A 16,554-nucleotide genomic window follows, 5' to 3' on the forward strand; every position below is an offset into this window, starting at 1 on the left:
CGAAAAGTATTTTCCTTCGTCATGGAGTTTTTCCCTAAACAAACGCATCCTTAGATTAAGATCGGTTAATTTGTAAACTAGTTGGTAGCTTTAATGCTTTGCTAAGATATGCTAGTACTCGTTGATAATTTATTGGCACTATCAGCGATTTGTAAATAATAGATGATCAAATGAATACCGGTAATCTAATATAAGTGTTAGTGACTTAACCCGAACAAACAATTTATCGGTCATTTTTCATTTGTTAAACAATATTTGAAATTTACTTTATTTGTTTCATTTTTGGAAAAATATTTTCCTTATTTTCCGGCGTTTGAATCGCTTAGAAAAATGAGTCAACGAAAAATATTTTCCTCGTCAGTAGGAAATGTTTTCCTACCAAAATTTTAATTTAGGAAAATTATTTCCTCTCTAAAAAATCGAAAATCATTTTTCAAATAATGGCAGGTGGGTTTTTTCTCTACAAATTTGACTTATAGGTATTTCTTTATATGTCCAATTTCTTCCTGCCTAATCTACTATTTTCTCAAGTCAAGATAGAATTTTGTGACATACGAAATAAATTATTAAACTTTTTTTTTCTACTTTTGAAACAAATTTTAAGAATAAAGCTATGTACCTTTTTTTTTTTATAAACTTTTCTCATGTGTGCAATCCATCCCATACAAACATTCTAGTTGATTATCTGTTCATGAAATTGATTTTTTTTTTAGTTTTTTAAATATGAATAATTCCATGTCCCGCCAAACTTCTATATGTCAGTCGCCCGTTGACCTTTGTCCTCCTTGTCCCTCGCACGACAAGCCTGCGGTTTCCTTGAACTTTCTTCTCCTTGTTCCGACCGTTTCATGTCCAAATGCAGGACAGTTCCGTAGTTTAGCATCTGGGTCGTCGCCTGCCGCAACTCCGAGCCTGCTCACATCCCGCCGTACAAAACGAGATCTTGCTCGCTACTTGGGCGACACCCATCTACGCCCTCTTGCTCTGTTCGTAGTGTGGATGGCGATTCATCTGAGAAAGCTCGCTGCTTTGGGTGCTCCCCACCTTCTTTTGAAGACGAAGCGCCCGGAAAAATTGAATCTTTTGGCTGCGTTCGCTATGGGAAGCGCTCGGAGCGTGTCCACATGTGCAGCTGATGCAAGTGCCCCCAGGTTGGTCTCAGTCGAGTGTAATGCGGCTCACCTGTTCGACGAAATGCGGCTCTGAGTAGAGTTACATTTGAAAAGAAGATCAAGTCCTGGCAATTTGTTTTAGTGATATTGGGCTTTGAGCTCTAATGCCATGTTAGCTAATGTTTGGCTGATTGATTCTGAGAAGTTTGGAAGTTTTGGTTGATATAGAATGACCCGAGGACGTTTGACGATATGTCATCTAATGTCTTGGCAAAGCGGATGCATGACGTGCGCCAACGATGCATGAAATAGTGGTCATCGCCCACTGTATATGAGGAAGGGATGCGGAAGGAGAATGGGAAAATTGAAACTTTCTACGTAGGATCTTATTGTTTATGTTACTCTAAAGTTTAAGCTAAAAATGTTGGAGCATGTGTTTTATATATTAACACCTCTTAAAAGCCATTAAGCTTGATTTTCATTCTTGTACTGTGTCTGATACTAAGTGCACCTTAGCATTTGATGTGGAATATGAAGTATGTTGGCAGATGTAGGACTAGCACAGTCTCTTTCTAGTGTGATAAGACACTGAGCCTACTTTTGCAATCCCCTGAATGAAAGGTTAGAGGGTAGTGATGGGACAAGTTACCAGGAATTTCAGAGATGGCCAAACGGAGGTGGAACTTTCCATGAGTCTGCTTGCATTGATCCTACTGCACTCATTGAAGTGGGTGCTGTCGTACATCCAAAAGCAGTGCTGTGTGCACATGTACGTGTGGGATCAGGAACAGTTATTGGACCTGATGTTACAGTTGGCCAGTCAACGAAGATTGGGTAACATTTACTTCCTTCTCTATATTGGATTACTGCTTGGCTGTATATTGCATCTGTCTGGATTCAAGTACTTGCCCGTTCGTATGACTGTATGTATTTCTGTTTATACTTGGCTTGGCTAGACCTTTAGGTTGAGGTTGGTATGTTGTCTGGATGCTGTGTATTGCAATGGATGCCTATGCTTCCCTCTACATAATGGTTAGGTGTGTTTTTTGAGGTGGCTCTTTGCAATTAGGTCAACTACGTTGAAGAAATGTTGTTTGAATTTTTTTTATGATGTATAATAGCATCCTTCTGGTTGAACTGTGAAGAATCAATTGTCGTTACTTGATAATCACATCTTTAACAGGTACAATGTTTCACTGGGTAATTGCACTGTTGGTGGATCATGCATAATCCACAATGGAGTATGCGTTGGTCAAGATGGTAGGCTGGACAATTTTTCTCCTTTATTGGCTTTTCTCATCAATATTTTGAGTGTTTTCGATTCTTGTTAAAATGGCTCTGTCATTTTTGCTTAACTTTTCATTGATAGTGTCTCAGCCTATTTTATCATAAAATCAGTGTGCTAATTTGACATGACCAATATTCTAAACATCTTGTTATCTCTGGGCTTATGTTGGTAATCGTTACATGCTTCCTTTGTGATGACATGATAGCGTAACTTTTGCATTGGCTTGTATGGATGCTACTATTGCTGAACAAACGTCTGTTTGCAAACTTGCTGCCGGCTGCTATGTGGTATTATAAACATTTTTCTAAGATATACCTTGTTTGATCCCATAAATAAGGTCTTGCATCTAAGATTTTCAACCTAAGTTTCTTCTAACATAGTGAGTGGACACAACTTGCTCTTCTTGACATAAGGGTTACTGGTTGTCATTTTTTTTCACTTCCCTGAAGTTTGGTGTCATTTTGTTAGCAGGATTTGGATTTCTTGTGGATGAGTCTGGAAACATGTTGAAGAAACCTCAAGTTTGTCTTGCACTTTTGTTTATGATGAGTTTGATTAGTTCTTGTTTCTTGCCTATAATATATTTAATCTTGTCCAGCCATGGTTATTTGGTCCAATCTAGGTTTCTGCATAACTGTTCAGTGAGCAAACTGGAGGACCAAGGCCCAATTCCTGTTTGGAATCTTGGGATTGTTCCAGCCGGTGCATCGAGTACAACGACATGTGATCTGTTTTTCTTCTCCTTTTCCATTGACAGATGCTGAATGCTAGGATAGGGGATAATGTGGAGATTGGTGCAAATACATGTATTGATAGAGGCAGGTGTGTTGCACTCCAAATGAACTGTTGAGATATCATGATTCCAAGAAAATCCATTTTGCCAGTATAAGATTTAAGACTGATCATGCGAACTATATACATGTGTAGTTGGAGAGACACGGTCATTGGGGATTGGTCAAAGATAGATAATTTAGTTCAGGTGGGTTTTTTTTTTCTGACTACAATGTTTCCATAAAACTGGTTGATTTATGATATGAACTTTTTGTGGCTTTTCAGATTGGTCACAATGCAGTTATTGGGAAAAGTTGCATACTCTGTGGCCAAGTTGGAATTGCTGGTTCAGCAACGTATGCTGTTTTCACTGACAAGTTTTATAATCTTGGAAATTGTGAACGACTTTTCTGCATTTTTCTCAAGTCACAACTCATTTAAGTTTATATTCTGATTAATTTTTTGTTTTGGAGAAGCTGAGTTATTAATTTGCAGTCATAAGTACGACTTTTGACTTCTTCCTCGTCTCAGTTTAGGAGATTATGTGACTCTAGGTGGAAGGGCAGCTGTTCGCGATCATGTATCTATTACATCAAAGGTATCCACTTTTTATAATTTTCTGGTGAAGTAATATTGCTAAATGACTTCATTGTGATAATGTGTAAATTGTAATGATCTAAGCAGGTGCTTTTGCTTTTGATCTTTCTTATGACAGAAAAATTGCCATCACATTAATGTGATTGAATCATGTGATGTTCGTTGAACACCATATCCTCTAGTATTTCAATCATTGCAAACTTCAAATTTGTCATGTCTTGGCCAATGTTTAACAATGGGTTGCAACTGGTTGGTTAAATTTGTTTGACCAAACACTATGCTCAGTTCTGGTCCTGTTAACCCCCTAGAATTACCTTACCATTCTGATTGGTTCGAAACTTAAAAGGACGGATATTAGTTAGAGTTGAAATTGGATTGTGTACGATATCCATTTTCATGTAGGTGTAATCATAGGTTCTAAGTTATTGCCATTGAGTTGCTTATTATGCAACTTTTGCTGAGGTTGATTTGCAGTAAACTCTAATATCCCAGTATTGGATCACATAAATGAATCACTGCAGTATCTTGTTTCTTGTAACAACTTAATCAAGTCAACGTAGTTAGCCTGTGTATGTGTAAAGAGCCTCAGTCACAATCAAATATGATTTGAAAATGCAGGTGCGTCTAGCTGCAAACAGCTGTGTCACCAAGGACATAAAAGAGCCTGGGGATTATGGTGGCTTCCCGGCTGTAAGGACCTATCACCTGATACTACTTTTGCAGTTTTCAATTTACTGATGTTATACTGAGTATTACCAGGATCAAGAGCTTGTTGGTAGTGTCAGCTGACCAATATTTAATTTGTTGTATCGGCTGCTTTTGCAGGTGCCAATAGGTATCTGGAGAAGACAAGTTGTTGCCCGCAGTTGGTCTTGAAGGAGAGGTGTTCCACGGAGTTTGCTAATGATATAAGATTCCAGTCATTTTAACATTGTCCTTCCTATGTTAAAATATCATGCGAAGGTTGGCTCTGCTCTGCCCCACAGCCAGCCCAAAGAGGAAGGTGTTATAGGAGCATTGTTTAGAATATTGTTTTGTTAGGAACATATTCTTTCTTTTTGGCGAACAGCAGTCAGGTATGAAACTTCCCGATTGTAGGTCCGCAGGTCCCGCTGGTTGCTTTAGTGCTCAATCAAGTTTTCAAGCTCTAGTGGGCCATGCTTATCTTTATTGGTTGCTTGTTGCACAGAAAAGTCTCCACTAATATTATCCTGATAGTCTTGAAAAGAATTTGAAGTGGCCTGTGACCCCACAAGTAGACATGCATACCGTCTAGAGACTCGGCACAATTTTGCTTCATATTACGTTCTCAATTACAATCGACACTCGTTCCTCACTTTAGAACTAGCAATATACGACGGCCCTTGCAGTACCTTTTTTTTGGGCATATCTTACAAGTTTTTCTAATAGTCTTTCAGTGGGGCATAAGTTTTCAAAAGCATCAGACCTTTCTAAATTAGAAAGGCTATTTGAGTTATCAAGCTTATTGTTCTCCTCTTCTTCCTCCCAAAAAAAGAGGAATAGTGAAAACTGGTTCCAAAGAATGGTGAAAGTAAAGGTTTGGGGCCTTTGAAATTGCTATTGCTGTTGGGCAAATGATGTGAAGGGTACACATTTAACGATTCTTAAGTATTGAAGACGAGTTGGTGGACTCTTGCTCTTGAAGAGCTCTTGGTTGTGGTGCTTCTCCTTGCAGGCACACTTTATGGCATGATAAACGTGAATCCCAAAAAGTGAGACCTTGAGCTCGTGTGTGACCCTAATTAGTATACTTTGGGAGGTTGTGATTGAGTGATGTGACAACTTTGTTAACTTTTTTGCACAACACTGCTCGAGTATTGCTGCAATATGCAACAAAAGTAGATTCCTTTGTGAGGGGGGGGGGGGGGGGGATGTGGACCCCTTTCTGTCTTCGTTGTATTCCGTTCGGATACGTCGCTTCGAGAGTCTGCTCAAGTGGCCTTTTTATCTGGTCCTGGCAAAGTAGAGCCTTTCCTTTTCTTTCTTTTTTCTGAGTAGAGAAAAAGCTTTAACTTTTACTATGCTCTTTAAAGTTTTCTCCATACCCTTTCTCCTGATCAATTACGCGTTAAGGAGAAAGGGTTCTGGCTTCTAGAGGCTATCAATTTTGTGCACATGGGTGTAGGAACATCTAAATCTTGAACACATGGATGTGGACTCTTGCTGTAGTATATCTGTTTCTAATCAGCAAATTTCAAAACCATGAAATAAAATTTATTTCCAGAGTCTCGACTATGCTAATATGCGACAGAGAACAAATGAATCCGACACCAGGATGGGCAGTGCCGGTTTGAGCGGACGACTTGAAAATTTTTCTAGCCATATACCAAATTTGAAGCCTGAAATACCGAAATTCCTGTTAAAAACTCCAGTGTCCTTGTCACAATGTACCATATTATAAAGCCTACATGCTAATCCCAATCTAATGGCTAAACTCTTCAGAGCTATTGGAGTTGTTTATACATGCGGCATCCTGTTCTGGTCCTACTAGAAAGAGTAAAGCCAGAGTTCCGGCAATGAAGATATATCAATCTTCATGCAACAGTGAAGTGCGCACACACAAATTATCTGGTAAAATCTAAACAATAAGTTGATCTAAATGATAGCCTAGAAGTCTCACCTACCGCGGTTCTGGTTCAGCAGAGCCACTATCAGTCGCAGACCACAACGATGTTATCTTGCCATTAGACTGGTCCACTTTGCTGGTAGATTGATCTGAGTTCAGGACACAAGGTGCCGGTTTGTTCTTCTTACTTGGGAAGAAGAATGAAGGTCTTTGAGGCGCTGGGATGCTAATAGACTCGCTGTTTAACATGAGAACGACTGAATCCATGGTGGGTCGGTCTTCTGTGTCGTCCTGCACGCAGAGCAAGCCGATGTGCATGCATCTGATCACTTCGTTCACAGAGTAAGCATTACTTAAAGCTTGGTCCGCTACTTCCGACGGTGTTTTGTTGCTCCAGTGCTTCCAGACCTAGAAGATTAGTTAATATTAATTAATTTCGTTCAAATTACAGTTGTACTTCTATTATAGTGATGTTAGCCGAAAAAAGAATGCCCTATTAAGATACTCACATAGCCTAGCAGGCCCTCCTCGCAGTCCGATGCGAAGAATTGGCTGTTCTTTTTGCCAGTTATAATCTCTAGCATTAACACACCGTAGCTGAAGACGTCGGATTTTGCTGAGAAGTGTCCGAACATTAGATACTCAGGAGACATGTAGCCACTGCATTGAGCACAATATATGTTAACACATCAATGAGAGGATAACCTACAAATTTTCAGTATGGATATAAAATGCTTGAACAAATTAGGACGAATGACCTTCAATGCTAATGGCACACTCTTCTTTTTTAATAACGAGTCAGATTAGCAGACGTTGAACTTACTACGTTCCAACGATTCTATTTGTGCTTGCTTGAGTCTGATCGGTGTTGAAGATCCGGGCCATACCAAAATCTGAGATTTTTGGGTTCATGTCAGCATCTAGCAGAATGTTGCTGGCTTTGAGATCACGATGAATAATTCGAAGCCGAGAATCTTCATGAAGGTATAGCAGTCCACGCGCCACTCCTACCATGATCTTGTAACGTGCTGACCAATCCAGTTGTCCACTAAGCTCGGGATCTGTACATCAGTCAAAATAATCTGTAAGGTGTATCAACTCGTACTTGCATAATGCTCATGCCCAGATCATCACATATAGTTGCTTTCATCAACTTTTGATCAGTGTTCTCATTATGATGTGATTCATTGCTTTCCATATCTACTTCTTAACTAATGTTCGATGTTTAAAGTTGCATTCGTCGATGCAGAAAAGAAATGAAGAAAACAACTTAGCAGAATAACAACAGAATGTTTGTTTGCATTACGTTGTCCTGCTATCACTAATACCTATGGTTTTTCATTTAGCCAGAATAATATTTGCTTCTCATTTTCTCTGAGTGAAATAAATCATTTAGACTGAAATGCTGGTGTGTTGACTTGGTGAAAAGGAGATAAAAGAGAGGCAAACCAAATAACAAGTGATCGAGGCTCCCGTTGGGCACGTATTCATAGACTAGTATTGTTTCATCTCTTTCCAAGGAGAATCCCAGTAGCCTCACTAGGTTTCTGTGTTGAAGCTTGGCTACTAATTCAACCTCGGTCTTGAATTCTTCGACTCCCTGTCCAGAGCCCCTAGATAGCCTCTTTGCTGCAATTTCTTGACCATTGGGTAGAGTACCCTGATAACAGAAGACATCAAAACTCGAAATTTGCCCAAAACAGTCCCATCTTATTGCTTCTTCACTTTGTTATACTTTTTTACTACTATGAGATTAGAAGGGCATCAAGATAGGAGAACTAGTTGCATAATCTCGGAGTTTTTACTATTTAACTTATGTGGATGAGAAAAATGCTCTGGATCTTTGAGAACCTTCATTGTAAACCACAATATGATACTACATTATGATTATATTTAAGAATTAGCAAGCATCAGCTTCTTGATAAGTCAAAAGATGAATGATCTGATTGGGCATCTTAATTACCTTGTAAACGGGGCCAAATCCACCTTCCCCTAACTTGTTGTTGTTTGAGAACTTATTTGTGGCGGCTTCGATTGTTCGCAGATCAAATTGCAGGGAATTGAGTTCAGAAATTTGCTTCGTTGAGTTACCAATCGGATCTTCTTCTATAGAACTTTCGTTCTCCCTTCTTAAAACTCTTCTTCTTCTTCCTCGTAGTAAAACTATCGTGCATAAAAGTAGTGTCGATCCTACGGCTCCCGTGAGGATTGCAGCAGATATTTTCAATGGAAAGTGCACTTTCCCTGCATTTGTTGCCGGAGTTAATAGTTTCATTTACATACATGAAAGTATGGCTCATTCTAGTCATGAAAACTTCATGTTCCAGCACATACAAGAGACAAGATATTCCCCAACTCCATTCAAAAGCTGAAGCAGACAGTTGAAATGACTGTACTTAACTGAAACGAGCGTTGAATAATCCAACTGTAAAGATTTTAGCTGTGGTAGAATTGAAAAGAAAAAAATTCTTTTGCTGGCCGAAAAACTCTAATAACTCCTCGAAGAGCAAAGACACAGCTTAAGCGGACAACATAAATTCTGTCGTAATCTTAAAAGTAGTAACAAGCATGATGATGAACTTTTGAAAAATCAACCACGAGGTTCTACCTTACCTTTTGAGCTGCTCCCATAAAACGGGTAAATCTCGAACCTGACAAAGCAACTCGGAAGCAACACTCGGCCCCCGATTTTCCCCTTTGGTAGGCTTAAGAGGCTTGATGTGGCGTTGCGAAGGCACTTCCAACAATCGTTTTTGGAAAGATAAGGCACACACTGTGCGAACGTGTACAATGTTTTCTCCTGATCAAACTTGGCGCCACGATGGCCATACATCCTAGCAGGATGCTGAGCAGCCTCTCTAGCCGCATGATCCGCCGTCTCGTTCAGTAGCTTCATGAATTCATCTGGCTGTTCTATGTTCTCTTCATTGTATCCACCCAACAGAGGTTCCAGCTCCATCTTCCTGGTGAAATTTGTGTCAGAGTAGCGCAACATGCACTGATCGTACCACAGGAAGGAGACTTTCGTCATCCGGCATTTCTGGGTTATCTCAAGCGCGGCAATCTTGACACAGTCCGCGCACTCTTTCCTCGAGACATCGCCTCTGCACATGAAGCTGCCGTAGACGGCCTCGCTCGAGCTGCCATCGATCGAAGTGAAGTTGAACCCGTTACCAGCGTCGGCACCTGCGTCTCTGACGAGAACATCGAGAACGCGATTGAGGTTGGCGTGGTAGGTGCTATTGGGAGAGAAGGTGCTTGAGTTTGAGCAGTAATGGCTGCTTATGGTGAGGGTGGATTCAGCAGCTTTGATGGTGAAAAAGCTGAGCATGAAAGGAAGTAGAAAACGTATGATTGGCATCCTTTTCTCTCTCTCTCTCTCTCTCTCTCTCTCTCTCTCTCTCTCTCTCTTGTTGTGCGTGTGGGTTATGATTAACAGGTGCGGTTTGTTCTTTGCATTCAATTCCGAGGCCACAACAGGGATGTTTAAATATAGCAAAGGAGTAAGAGTCTATGTGACTCTGTACATCATCCACCTTCAATCGCGGATTCTGAAAAAGTTAAAAAAAAAGTTAGTCCCGCGGGAGCCGTGGTTAAGTGTGTTTGTGGAGGACTATGACTTGGGCTTTGTCGTTTGCCTATTTCTTTCCGAAAAGCTTTGTTTCTTGAAAGCCATGCTTGATGCTATTACTCGGATAGAAACCAAGGGGGTCCCTTCCCCACTTAGGGAGGCGAAAATGACATAACCAGCTTGGCTTGAAATGTACAAATTGCCATCGGTATCAATCCCACTTCGGATTCTGTATTTCTTAAACCACCCCTTTGCATGGCAAGATAAAATGTTACATGTCTCTACCCACCACCACCCGCCGCCGCCAACAATTGCCCCACCGTTCTCTACTGCCCGTCCCCTCCCACCGCTTTCAAACCCCTCCGCCCCCTCTCTCTCTCTCTCTCTCTCTCTCCCTCCCAGCTGATTCTATCCGTTCGACCACCGTGGATATTGGCTGTGTTTGAAAACACTTTTGGGGAAAGTCTTTAGGTTCAAAATGCAAATTGTGTTTGGTAAGTTGTAACTTAAAAGTCCCTTGCAAAGCAACTTTGGGTAAAATAGTGTTTGGAAAAATTATACTTGCAAAGTTCTTCTTTTATTTTTTATTAAAGAAAAGTTAAAACCCTTTGCCAGAGCCGGCGAAGGGTAGGCAGCCGCCGGCGACCCAGATCTGGCGCCGGGCGACCGTTGTCTGAGGCCAAACGAGCTCGGGCAGCCCCGGTGATCGCCGGCGAGGGCCGCCTGGGCTCGAGCGACCCTCGACGAGGGTCGCGAAACCCAGGGGAGGGCCGCTGGCGACCCAGATTTGAGGCCGCGCCGCCCGGCGCCGGATTTGGGTCACCGACGGCCCTCGAAGGTCGTTTAGATCGCGCGACCTCAGGCGGCCCTCGCCTGGGTTGCCGGATCTGGGTCGCGTAGCCCCTTGCGGCGGTCGTGCGGCCCCTTGCAGCGGTCGTGCGAGCCCAGGCGACGGTCGCTGGGTTGCGCGACCACACCGGCCCCCCTCCGGTGGTCACTGTCCCCTCACAGCTACGCCGGCCGAGGTGCAAGCGAAGAAGATGATGAACAGTAGCAGACAAGGCTAAATCCGGAAAATAAAAAATTAGACGAGGTTAGTTTTGGAAGAAATTTTTTGTCACTTACCGGCACTGTAGCATGCCGAAAATACTGAAATGCCCAAGGCAACTCCTAGGGTGCCTTGGGCTTTTGGCCTTTTGAAGGCCGACTTTGGCTCAATGGGTCTTCAAAAAACAATTACCAAACACCAAAATTTAGCTCAAGGGACTTTGGATGCCCAAAGTCCCTTGGCAAAGTGGTTCCCAAACGGAGCCACCCTTGTCTCAATGCTGCGCGTGACCTCAATCTAAGGTTGCGAGTCACCATAGATGACCTCGATTGAGGTCGTTCATGGACCTGGATCTGAGGCTGTCCATGGCCTTGAAGAAGCCTGTTACCTTCACCCGAGGTGGTCGAAGGCCATACGAAGGCAAGTGCATCGAGGTCATTGACACCTGGGATTAGGTTTTGGATATGAAACGTGTAACGGTCACTAATGTCAAGTACAAATTGGTGTCTAGAGCCAAAACTTAGGGTTACACGAGTGATTTTAGAATAAAGGAGTTGGGTATTGATGTGAAGAGCAAGGATGATTTTGAGTATCTTTCAAAAAATATTATCGGACAAGAAGGTTAGGAAAATTTCTACTTGAGTTATTTTATTATATCCCATCAGTAATACATATAAGGGTCTTGTTATCAAGTGTCCTCGGGACATTAGGTAAGCATGCTTAAGTAGGAATAGTTCAAATTTTAACATAGTTAGGACACATAACACGAAAGGAATAGTGCACTAAAAAATTGTGATCTTTCCTTAATTACTTTCTTTACAAGTGCACTTGTTAACATAATCCTTGATAATTCAAAATGTCAACTAAGTGTCAATACTTGTATATTTTGGAGAATCAAGTATTTCACAATAAATAAGATGAGAATTACGCGATCCGCAAGAATTGAAAAGAAAAACTTTGTAAAAGTATACTCCTAAATAACTCTTTTTTCTTGACCAAAAAGAAAACCAACCTCTTTTTTTTTATCTATCCACAAGCCAATATCAAAGTTGAGTTGCCTTTTTCTTTACGTCGCGCTTTAATGTCATGGAAAAGCCAGTGCTTCAAATATTCCGGCATTCACATTTAACTATTGAACTCAACGCATTCTCCGGTGACCTATTACCAGCCAACAAAGTTCAAACCCTATTCATGCTAGGGTGATGAACTCTCTGCAGTCAGCTCTTTATTTCGTATAGGTTAAAAGTTATGTTGAATAATTTCCAAGGGTGATGAGCTCTCTAACTTTGCAATACCGGTTTTAGAAACCGTGGGGTTGTTTAAGGCTACGTTTGTTTGACGGAAAACGAATGATTCGGAAGATATTTTCCTAAAAATGGGTATCTATATCACTTGAAATAATTATTCAATTAAAATTTTTCATTATTGATAAAAATTTATGTCTAAATAGTTTTATGAACGATGAAAATATTTTTCGTTTATTATATTTTGCAAGCGATACAAACGATCATTTTTAGGAAAATATTTTTTAAATCGTTCATTTTCCGCAAAAGAAACGCACTCTAAGAGTTAAGATATTGAAGGTCGCTTTCATTTTCACCAATTAAAGAACATATACTGAATCATATGCATTATTCTCTTCTAAAAAAAGGCACAACAACTACTATATCCACGACAAGTGTCTTTCAAAATCACCGACAATGCATCATTCCGTGGTAATGAAAAGCATAAAATGTGCTACATGGGAAAAGAGAAACAACTATGCATTATTCTCTTCGTAGTATTAACCATTGTTTAATATGGTCCTTCCGTTGAAGATTTACGAAATTTATTGATGGGGCTGTGAAGGTTACTGACTTGTCATTTTTTTGTTCAATTTGGTACTTGAACTTTATTTGTTTGTTTAATTTCGTCTTTAAACTATTATATTTTGATTCTTTCTCTAATGGCCTTCACTCGAGCATGGTGAGAGTCTTCATATATTCTTAGAGACAAACCTTGATGACTCTTATTTAGGACTAGTACTTTTTGACACAACCCCTCAATAAGAAATCACACTACACGTGTTAATGTGCTTCTATCACACTTAATCATGATAAGTAATTAACTTGTCATGTAGAACCACTTACCCCTTTATAACGCGCTTGGTCTCGTTTATTTAAACTAAATTAAATGTTCCTTATATTTATGACATGTTTAGACACATTCAAGATTAATACTTACGACATGTAAACACAAGTAATTAATCACTTTTAAGTATAAGAATTTATATGTTAAATGGTATGTGTTGTGTATCCATTTAGTTAACGTGTTATTTTGGGTTATAATGTTGTGGGATGATTAATAAACATTTTATTTGAGAGAGAGAGAGAGAGAGAGAGAGAGAGAGAGAGAGAGAGAGAGAGAGAGAGCAGTTCATGGACAAAAATTGAACAGATAAGCAAAGTATGGGGACGAATTTGAATAAGATGATGATAAGTCACAAACTAATAATATATTCCGCCCATATTAGCAGAGTCTGTTAATAATTTTAACGGAAGGACCACATACAAAAATTGAACAGATAAGCAAAGTATGGGGACGAATTTGAATAAAATGATGATAAGTCACAAACTAATAATATATTCCGTCCATGTAAGCAGAGTCTGCTAATAATTTTAACGGAAGGACCACATTGACTATTTTTGCTACAACATTAAACAAAAAAAAATGTTTAGAAATGACTTCGAACAATGAAAAAATTTAAGGATTATTGGTGTCGTTACTTTTATTGACAAGAAATGCTCTAAAAAAAAAGAAAGTCGCAAATAGACTACCTTTTTGGAAAATGGTCTTTAATGGGCGGCTTAAGGTTGTGGAAAATTATCCCAAAAGTTTTAATTCTATTATATGGTGGCCAATTCAGTTTTACACTTGTCAATTTTACCAATTTAGTCTTAAACATTTTAACGATTTACCGGTATAATCATTTTGGTCAATTGTGGCCGGGATATTCTTATATGGATGTTCAGTTAGCGCCGACTATCCAACATGATACAGGCGACATTGACTAGAGGTGAGTATGGTTCCGGTGGGCGGTTCCCATCTTGGAACCAAGAACAATTTTCGTATTTTTTTTTAATTTTCTGAATTTTCTAGCTTTTTTCCTTTTGGCCAATTTTCCGATAACTGACGTGGGCAATTATCCCGGAAATTTTGAATTCAAGGCCGTCTCAATTTTTTCATCTCTCAAATTGTCATGTGTCCCAAGCAACCCAAATGACAACATGTGAACACAAACAGTGACTCACCTTCGTCCAAAAGACATGTAAACACAAACATGAAAACGGGAAACACATGAAAACGAGAAAAACGAATGACGGCGTGGAACGGGAAACACACGCATGGGCATCGCCTACGACCGAGGTCAAACTGGGTCTCTACACACAATTCATTGGAAACTTACTGATGGTTGGCGTGTGGCTTTTGCACGGAAACAATCGACAAACCCAATTCAACAAAGCGTTCGTGTTGATTGTATAACCTTTGAACCGGTTCGACGGTCCATCTTATCTCCTAATCTTATCTTGAACGAATCTCTCTAGAGACCATGCTATTGCACAACTCAAGTCCCCTAAAGCTGACTTCTACCTCTAATTGAACCCCCAACCGCGACCAGGCGCGTGAGTTTTTTGCCCAAATTGGCTGACCTTCGAACCCGCTATTAGGATACACGTGTGAGTTGTGTTAGAGAAATCTCATATCAAATAATTGGTGTAGTGTACAGCAGTTAATATATTTTAGTTAGCTCATAACTCATTGGCTTAAATTTTTGAGTGCAGGCGGGTCCAACTGGATATGTTAACAGGCTCGGACTTGGGCTCCCTCTTCGTGATCTGCCCGGGCAAAAGGTATCAAGTTTCTACTATTGCGGTCCTAACAAATTAGTATCAAAGCCGTGTTTGGTGAATGAAGTTAGGCATAATTTTCAAGCAGTAGGCATTGGTTTAACAATGCAGTTCATGACTTCATATGATGCAGATAAATATACCTGAATTAAGGGGGAGCTCACACATGTGATGGGGAGATTGTTAAGATGCACGTGAGAGTTGTACTAGAGAAATCACATATAAGATAATTAGTGTGGTGTAGAGAAGTTAATATATCTTAGTTGGCCCATAACTCATTGACTTATGCATTTGAGTAAAGGTCAGTCCAACTAGATATGTTAACAGACTCGGACTTGGACTCTCTCTTCATGATCTCCCCTGATGTTTTTTTAGCTCGGATCTTGGATCTGAGAACGGATCGTTTAGGGAAGCCAAATGGGTATGCATAGATTTGGCCAGTTACACCCAATTACTCACACAGCCAATTTCTCACGAAATAATCTCTCAATTTTATAGAAGAATTAACAAATCATGTCACAAGATTATTTGGCTCGAACACTAATTCTTCTAGGATGTAATTCACGAGTGAAAGACTTTCACTGGACATGAATTCCCAAAGACCCACTTTGCCACTTTCATCAACAACGACGCCCCTTAAAAACTCCATATGTGAACACACGCACACGCACACGCACCCATGCACACGCACACGCACACGCACACATGCATGCGCGTGCGCACACACACACACAAGTGATATGTGCACTGAAAGTTCTAAAATTTTTCACAAAATTGCAATTGAACCTTGAAACTTGAAAAAAGTGCAATCAAATCCTAAAATTTGTCAAATTGGTTCAATTAAATCATTATGTTAACTCCATCCAATTTGTCTCATGAAAAATAATGATGTAGCTTTTTTTTTATTAGTATTTTCTCTATCCTACGTGATAATGATGTGGCTAAAATGACATCGTTTTGATCCAAATCTACACACACACACAAGTGATATGTGCACTAAAAGTTCAAAATTTTTTCATGAAATTGCAATTGAACCTTGAAACTTGAAAAAAGTGCAATCAAATCCTAACATTTGTCAAATTAGTTCAATTGAGTCACTATGTTAACTCCGTCCAATTTGTCTCACGAAAAATAATGATGTAGCTTTTTTTTATTAGTATTTTCTCTATCCTACGTGATAATGATGTGGCTAAAATGACATCGTTTTGATCCAAATCTAATTTTTAATAAAACATATTTAGTAAATTAAATTTGAAAAATAAGCTAAATATTTTTAAAAAAAATAGAGAAGCGACAAACCAAGCGGGGAGGGCCCGACGACTCCCCCTGGCAATCCCCCACCCTCGCCAGCCATTCCCAGCAATGTTGCGATAGCGTCGGCAAGGGTCCTCCCCACCTAGTTTGTCCCCTTTTTTATTTTTTATAATTAGCTTATTTTTCAAATTTAATTTAAATAAATTTTTTATTAAAAATTAAATTTGGACCAAAATAACATCGTTTTAACCATGCCATCGCTACGTAGGATAGAGAAAATAATAAAAGAAAGCTACGTCAGCATTTTTTGTTAGCCAAATTCGACATAATTCATGAAAGAACTTGAGTTAATCAATTTGATAAATTTTAAAATTTAATTACACTTTTTGCAAGTTCGACAACTCAATTGCACTTTTCGTAATAACTTTTAGAACTTTGG

At 39.7% G+C, this 16,554-nt stretch overlaps 2 protein-coding genes across 5 annotated transcripts; one reads left to right on the plus strand and one right to left on the minus strand.

The window, feature by feature from the left end:
* Positions 1-564: 564 nt before the first annotated feature.
* LOC115677771 (probable UDP-3-O-acylglucosamine N-acyltransferase 2, mitochondrial) lies at positions 565-4,914 on the plus strand. Of its 4 annotated transcripts, none has more exons than XM_056303813.1 (10): positions 619-1,151; positions 1,746-1,946; positions 2,296-2,372; positions 2,872-2,921; positions 3,158-3,222; positions 3,328-3,379; positions 3,457-3,527; positions 3,703-3,769; positions 4,387-4,458; positions 4,594-4,914. In XM_056303813.1, exons 1-10 carry the CDS (start codon positions 724-726, stop codon positions 4,642-4,644), a joined length of 1,134 nt encoding a protein of 377 aa, XP_056159788.1. In that variant the 5' UTR covers positions 619-723; the 3' UTR covers positions 4,645-4,914. The 4 variants fall into 4 exon arrangements, with proteins under 4 accessions (XP_056159790.1, XP_056159788.1, XP_056159791.1 ...); XM_056303816.1 differs by having other exon boundaries at positions 630-1,151; positions 1,739-1,946; XM_030600995.2 differs by having other exon boundaries at positions 642-1,151; positions 1,734-1,946.
* A 1,171-nt stretch (positions 4,915-6,085) lies between these two features.
* On the minus strand, positions 6,086-9,954 carry LOC115677765 (cysteine-rich receptor-like protein kinase 25). The gene is made up of 6 exons (XM_030600989.2): positions 8,969-9,954; positions 8,319-8,599; positions 7,805-8,015; positions 7,179-7,416; positions 6,865-7,015; positions 6,086-6,763 (listed from the first exon to the last, which is right to left on the minus strand). The coding sequence occupies exons 1-6, from the start codon at positions 9,714-9,716 to the stop codon at positions 6,410-6,412; spliced, it is 1,983 nt and encodes a 660-aa protein (XP_030456849.1). The 5' UTR covers positions 9,717-9,954; the 3' UTR covers positions 6,086-6,409.
* Between the last annotated feature and the right edge of the window lie 6,600 nt (positions 9,955-16,554).

This window comes from Syzygium oleosum, unplaced genomic scaffold, assembly GCF_021117445.2.
Source record: "Syzygium oleosum isolate NSW1041296 unplaced genomic scaffold, Sole_v2.1 Sole_v2.29, whole genome shotgun sequence".
NCBI classification, from domain to species: Eukaryota; Viridiplantae; Streptophyta; class Magnoliopsida; order Myrtales; family Myrtaceae; genus Syzygium; species Syzygium oleosum.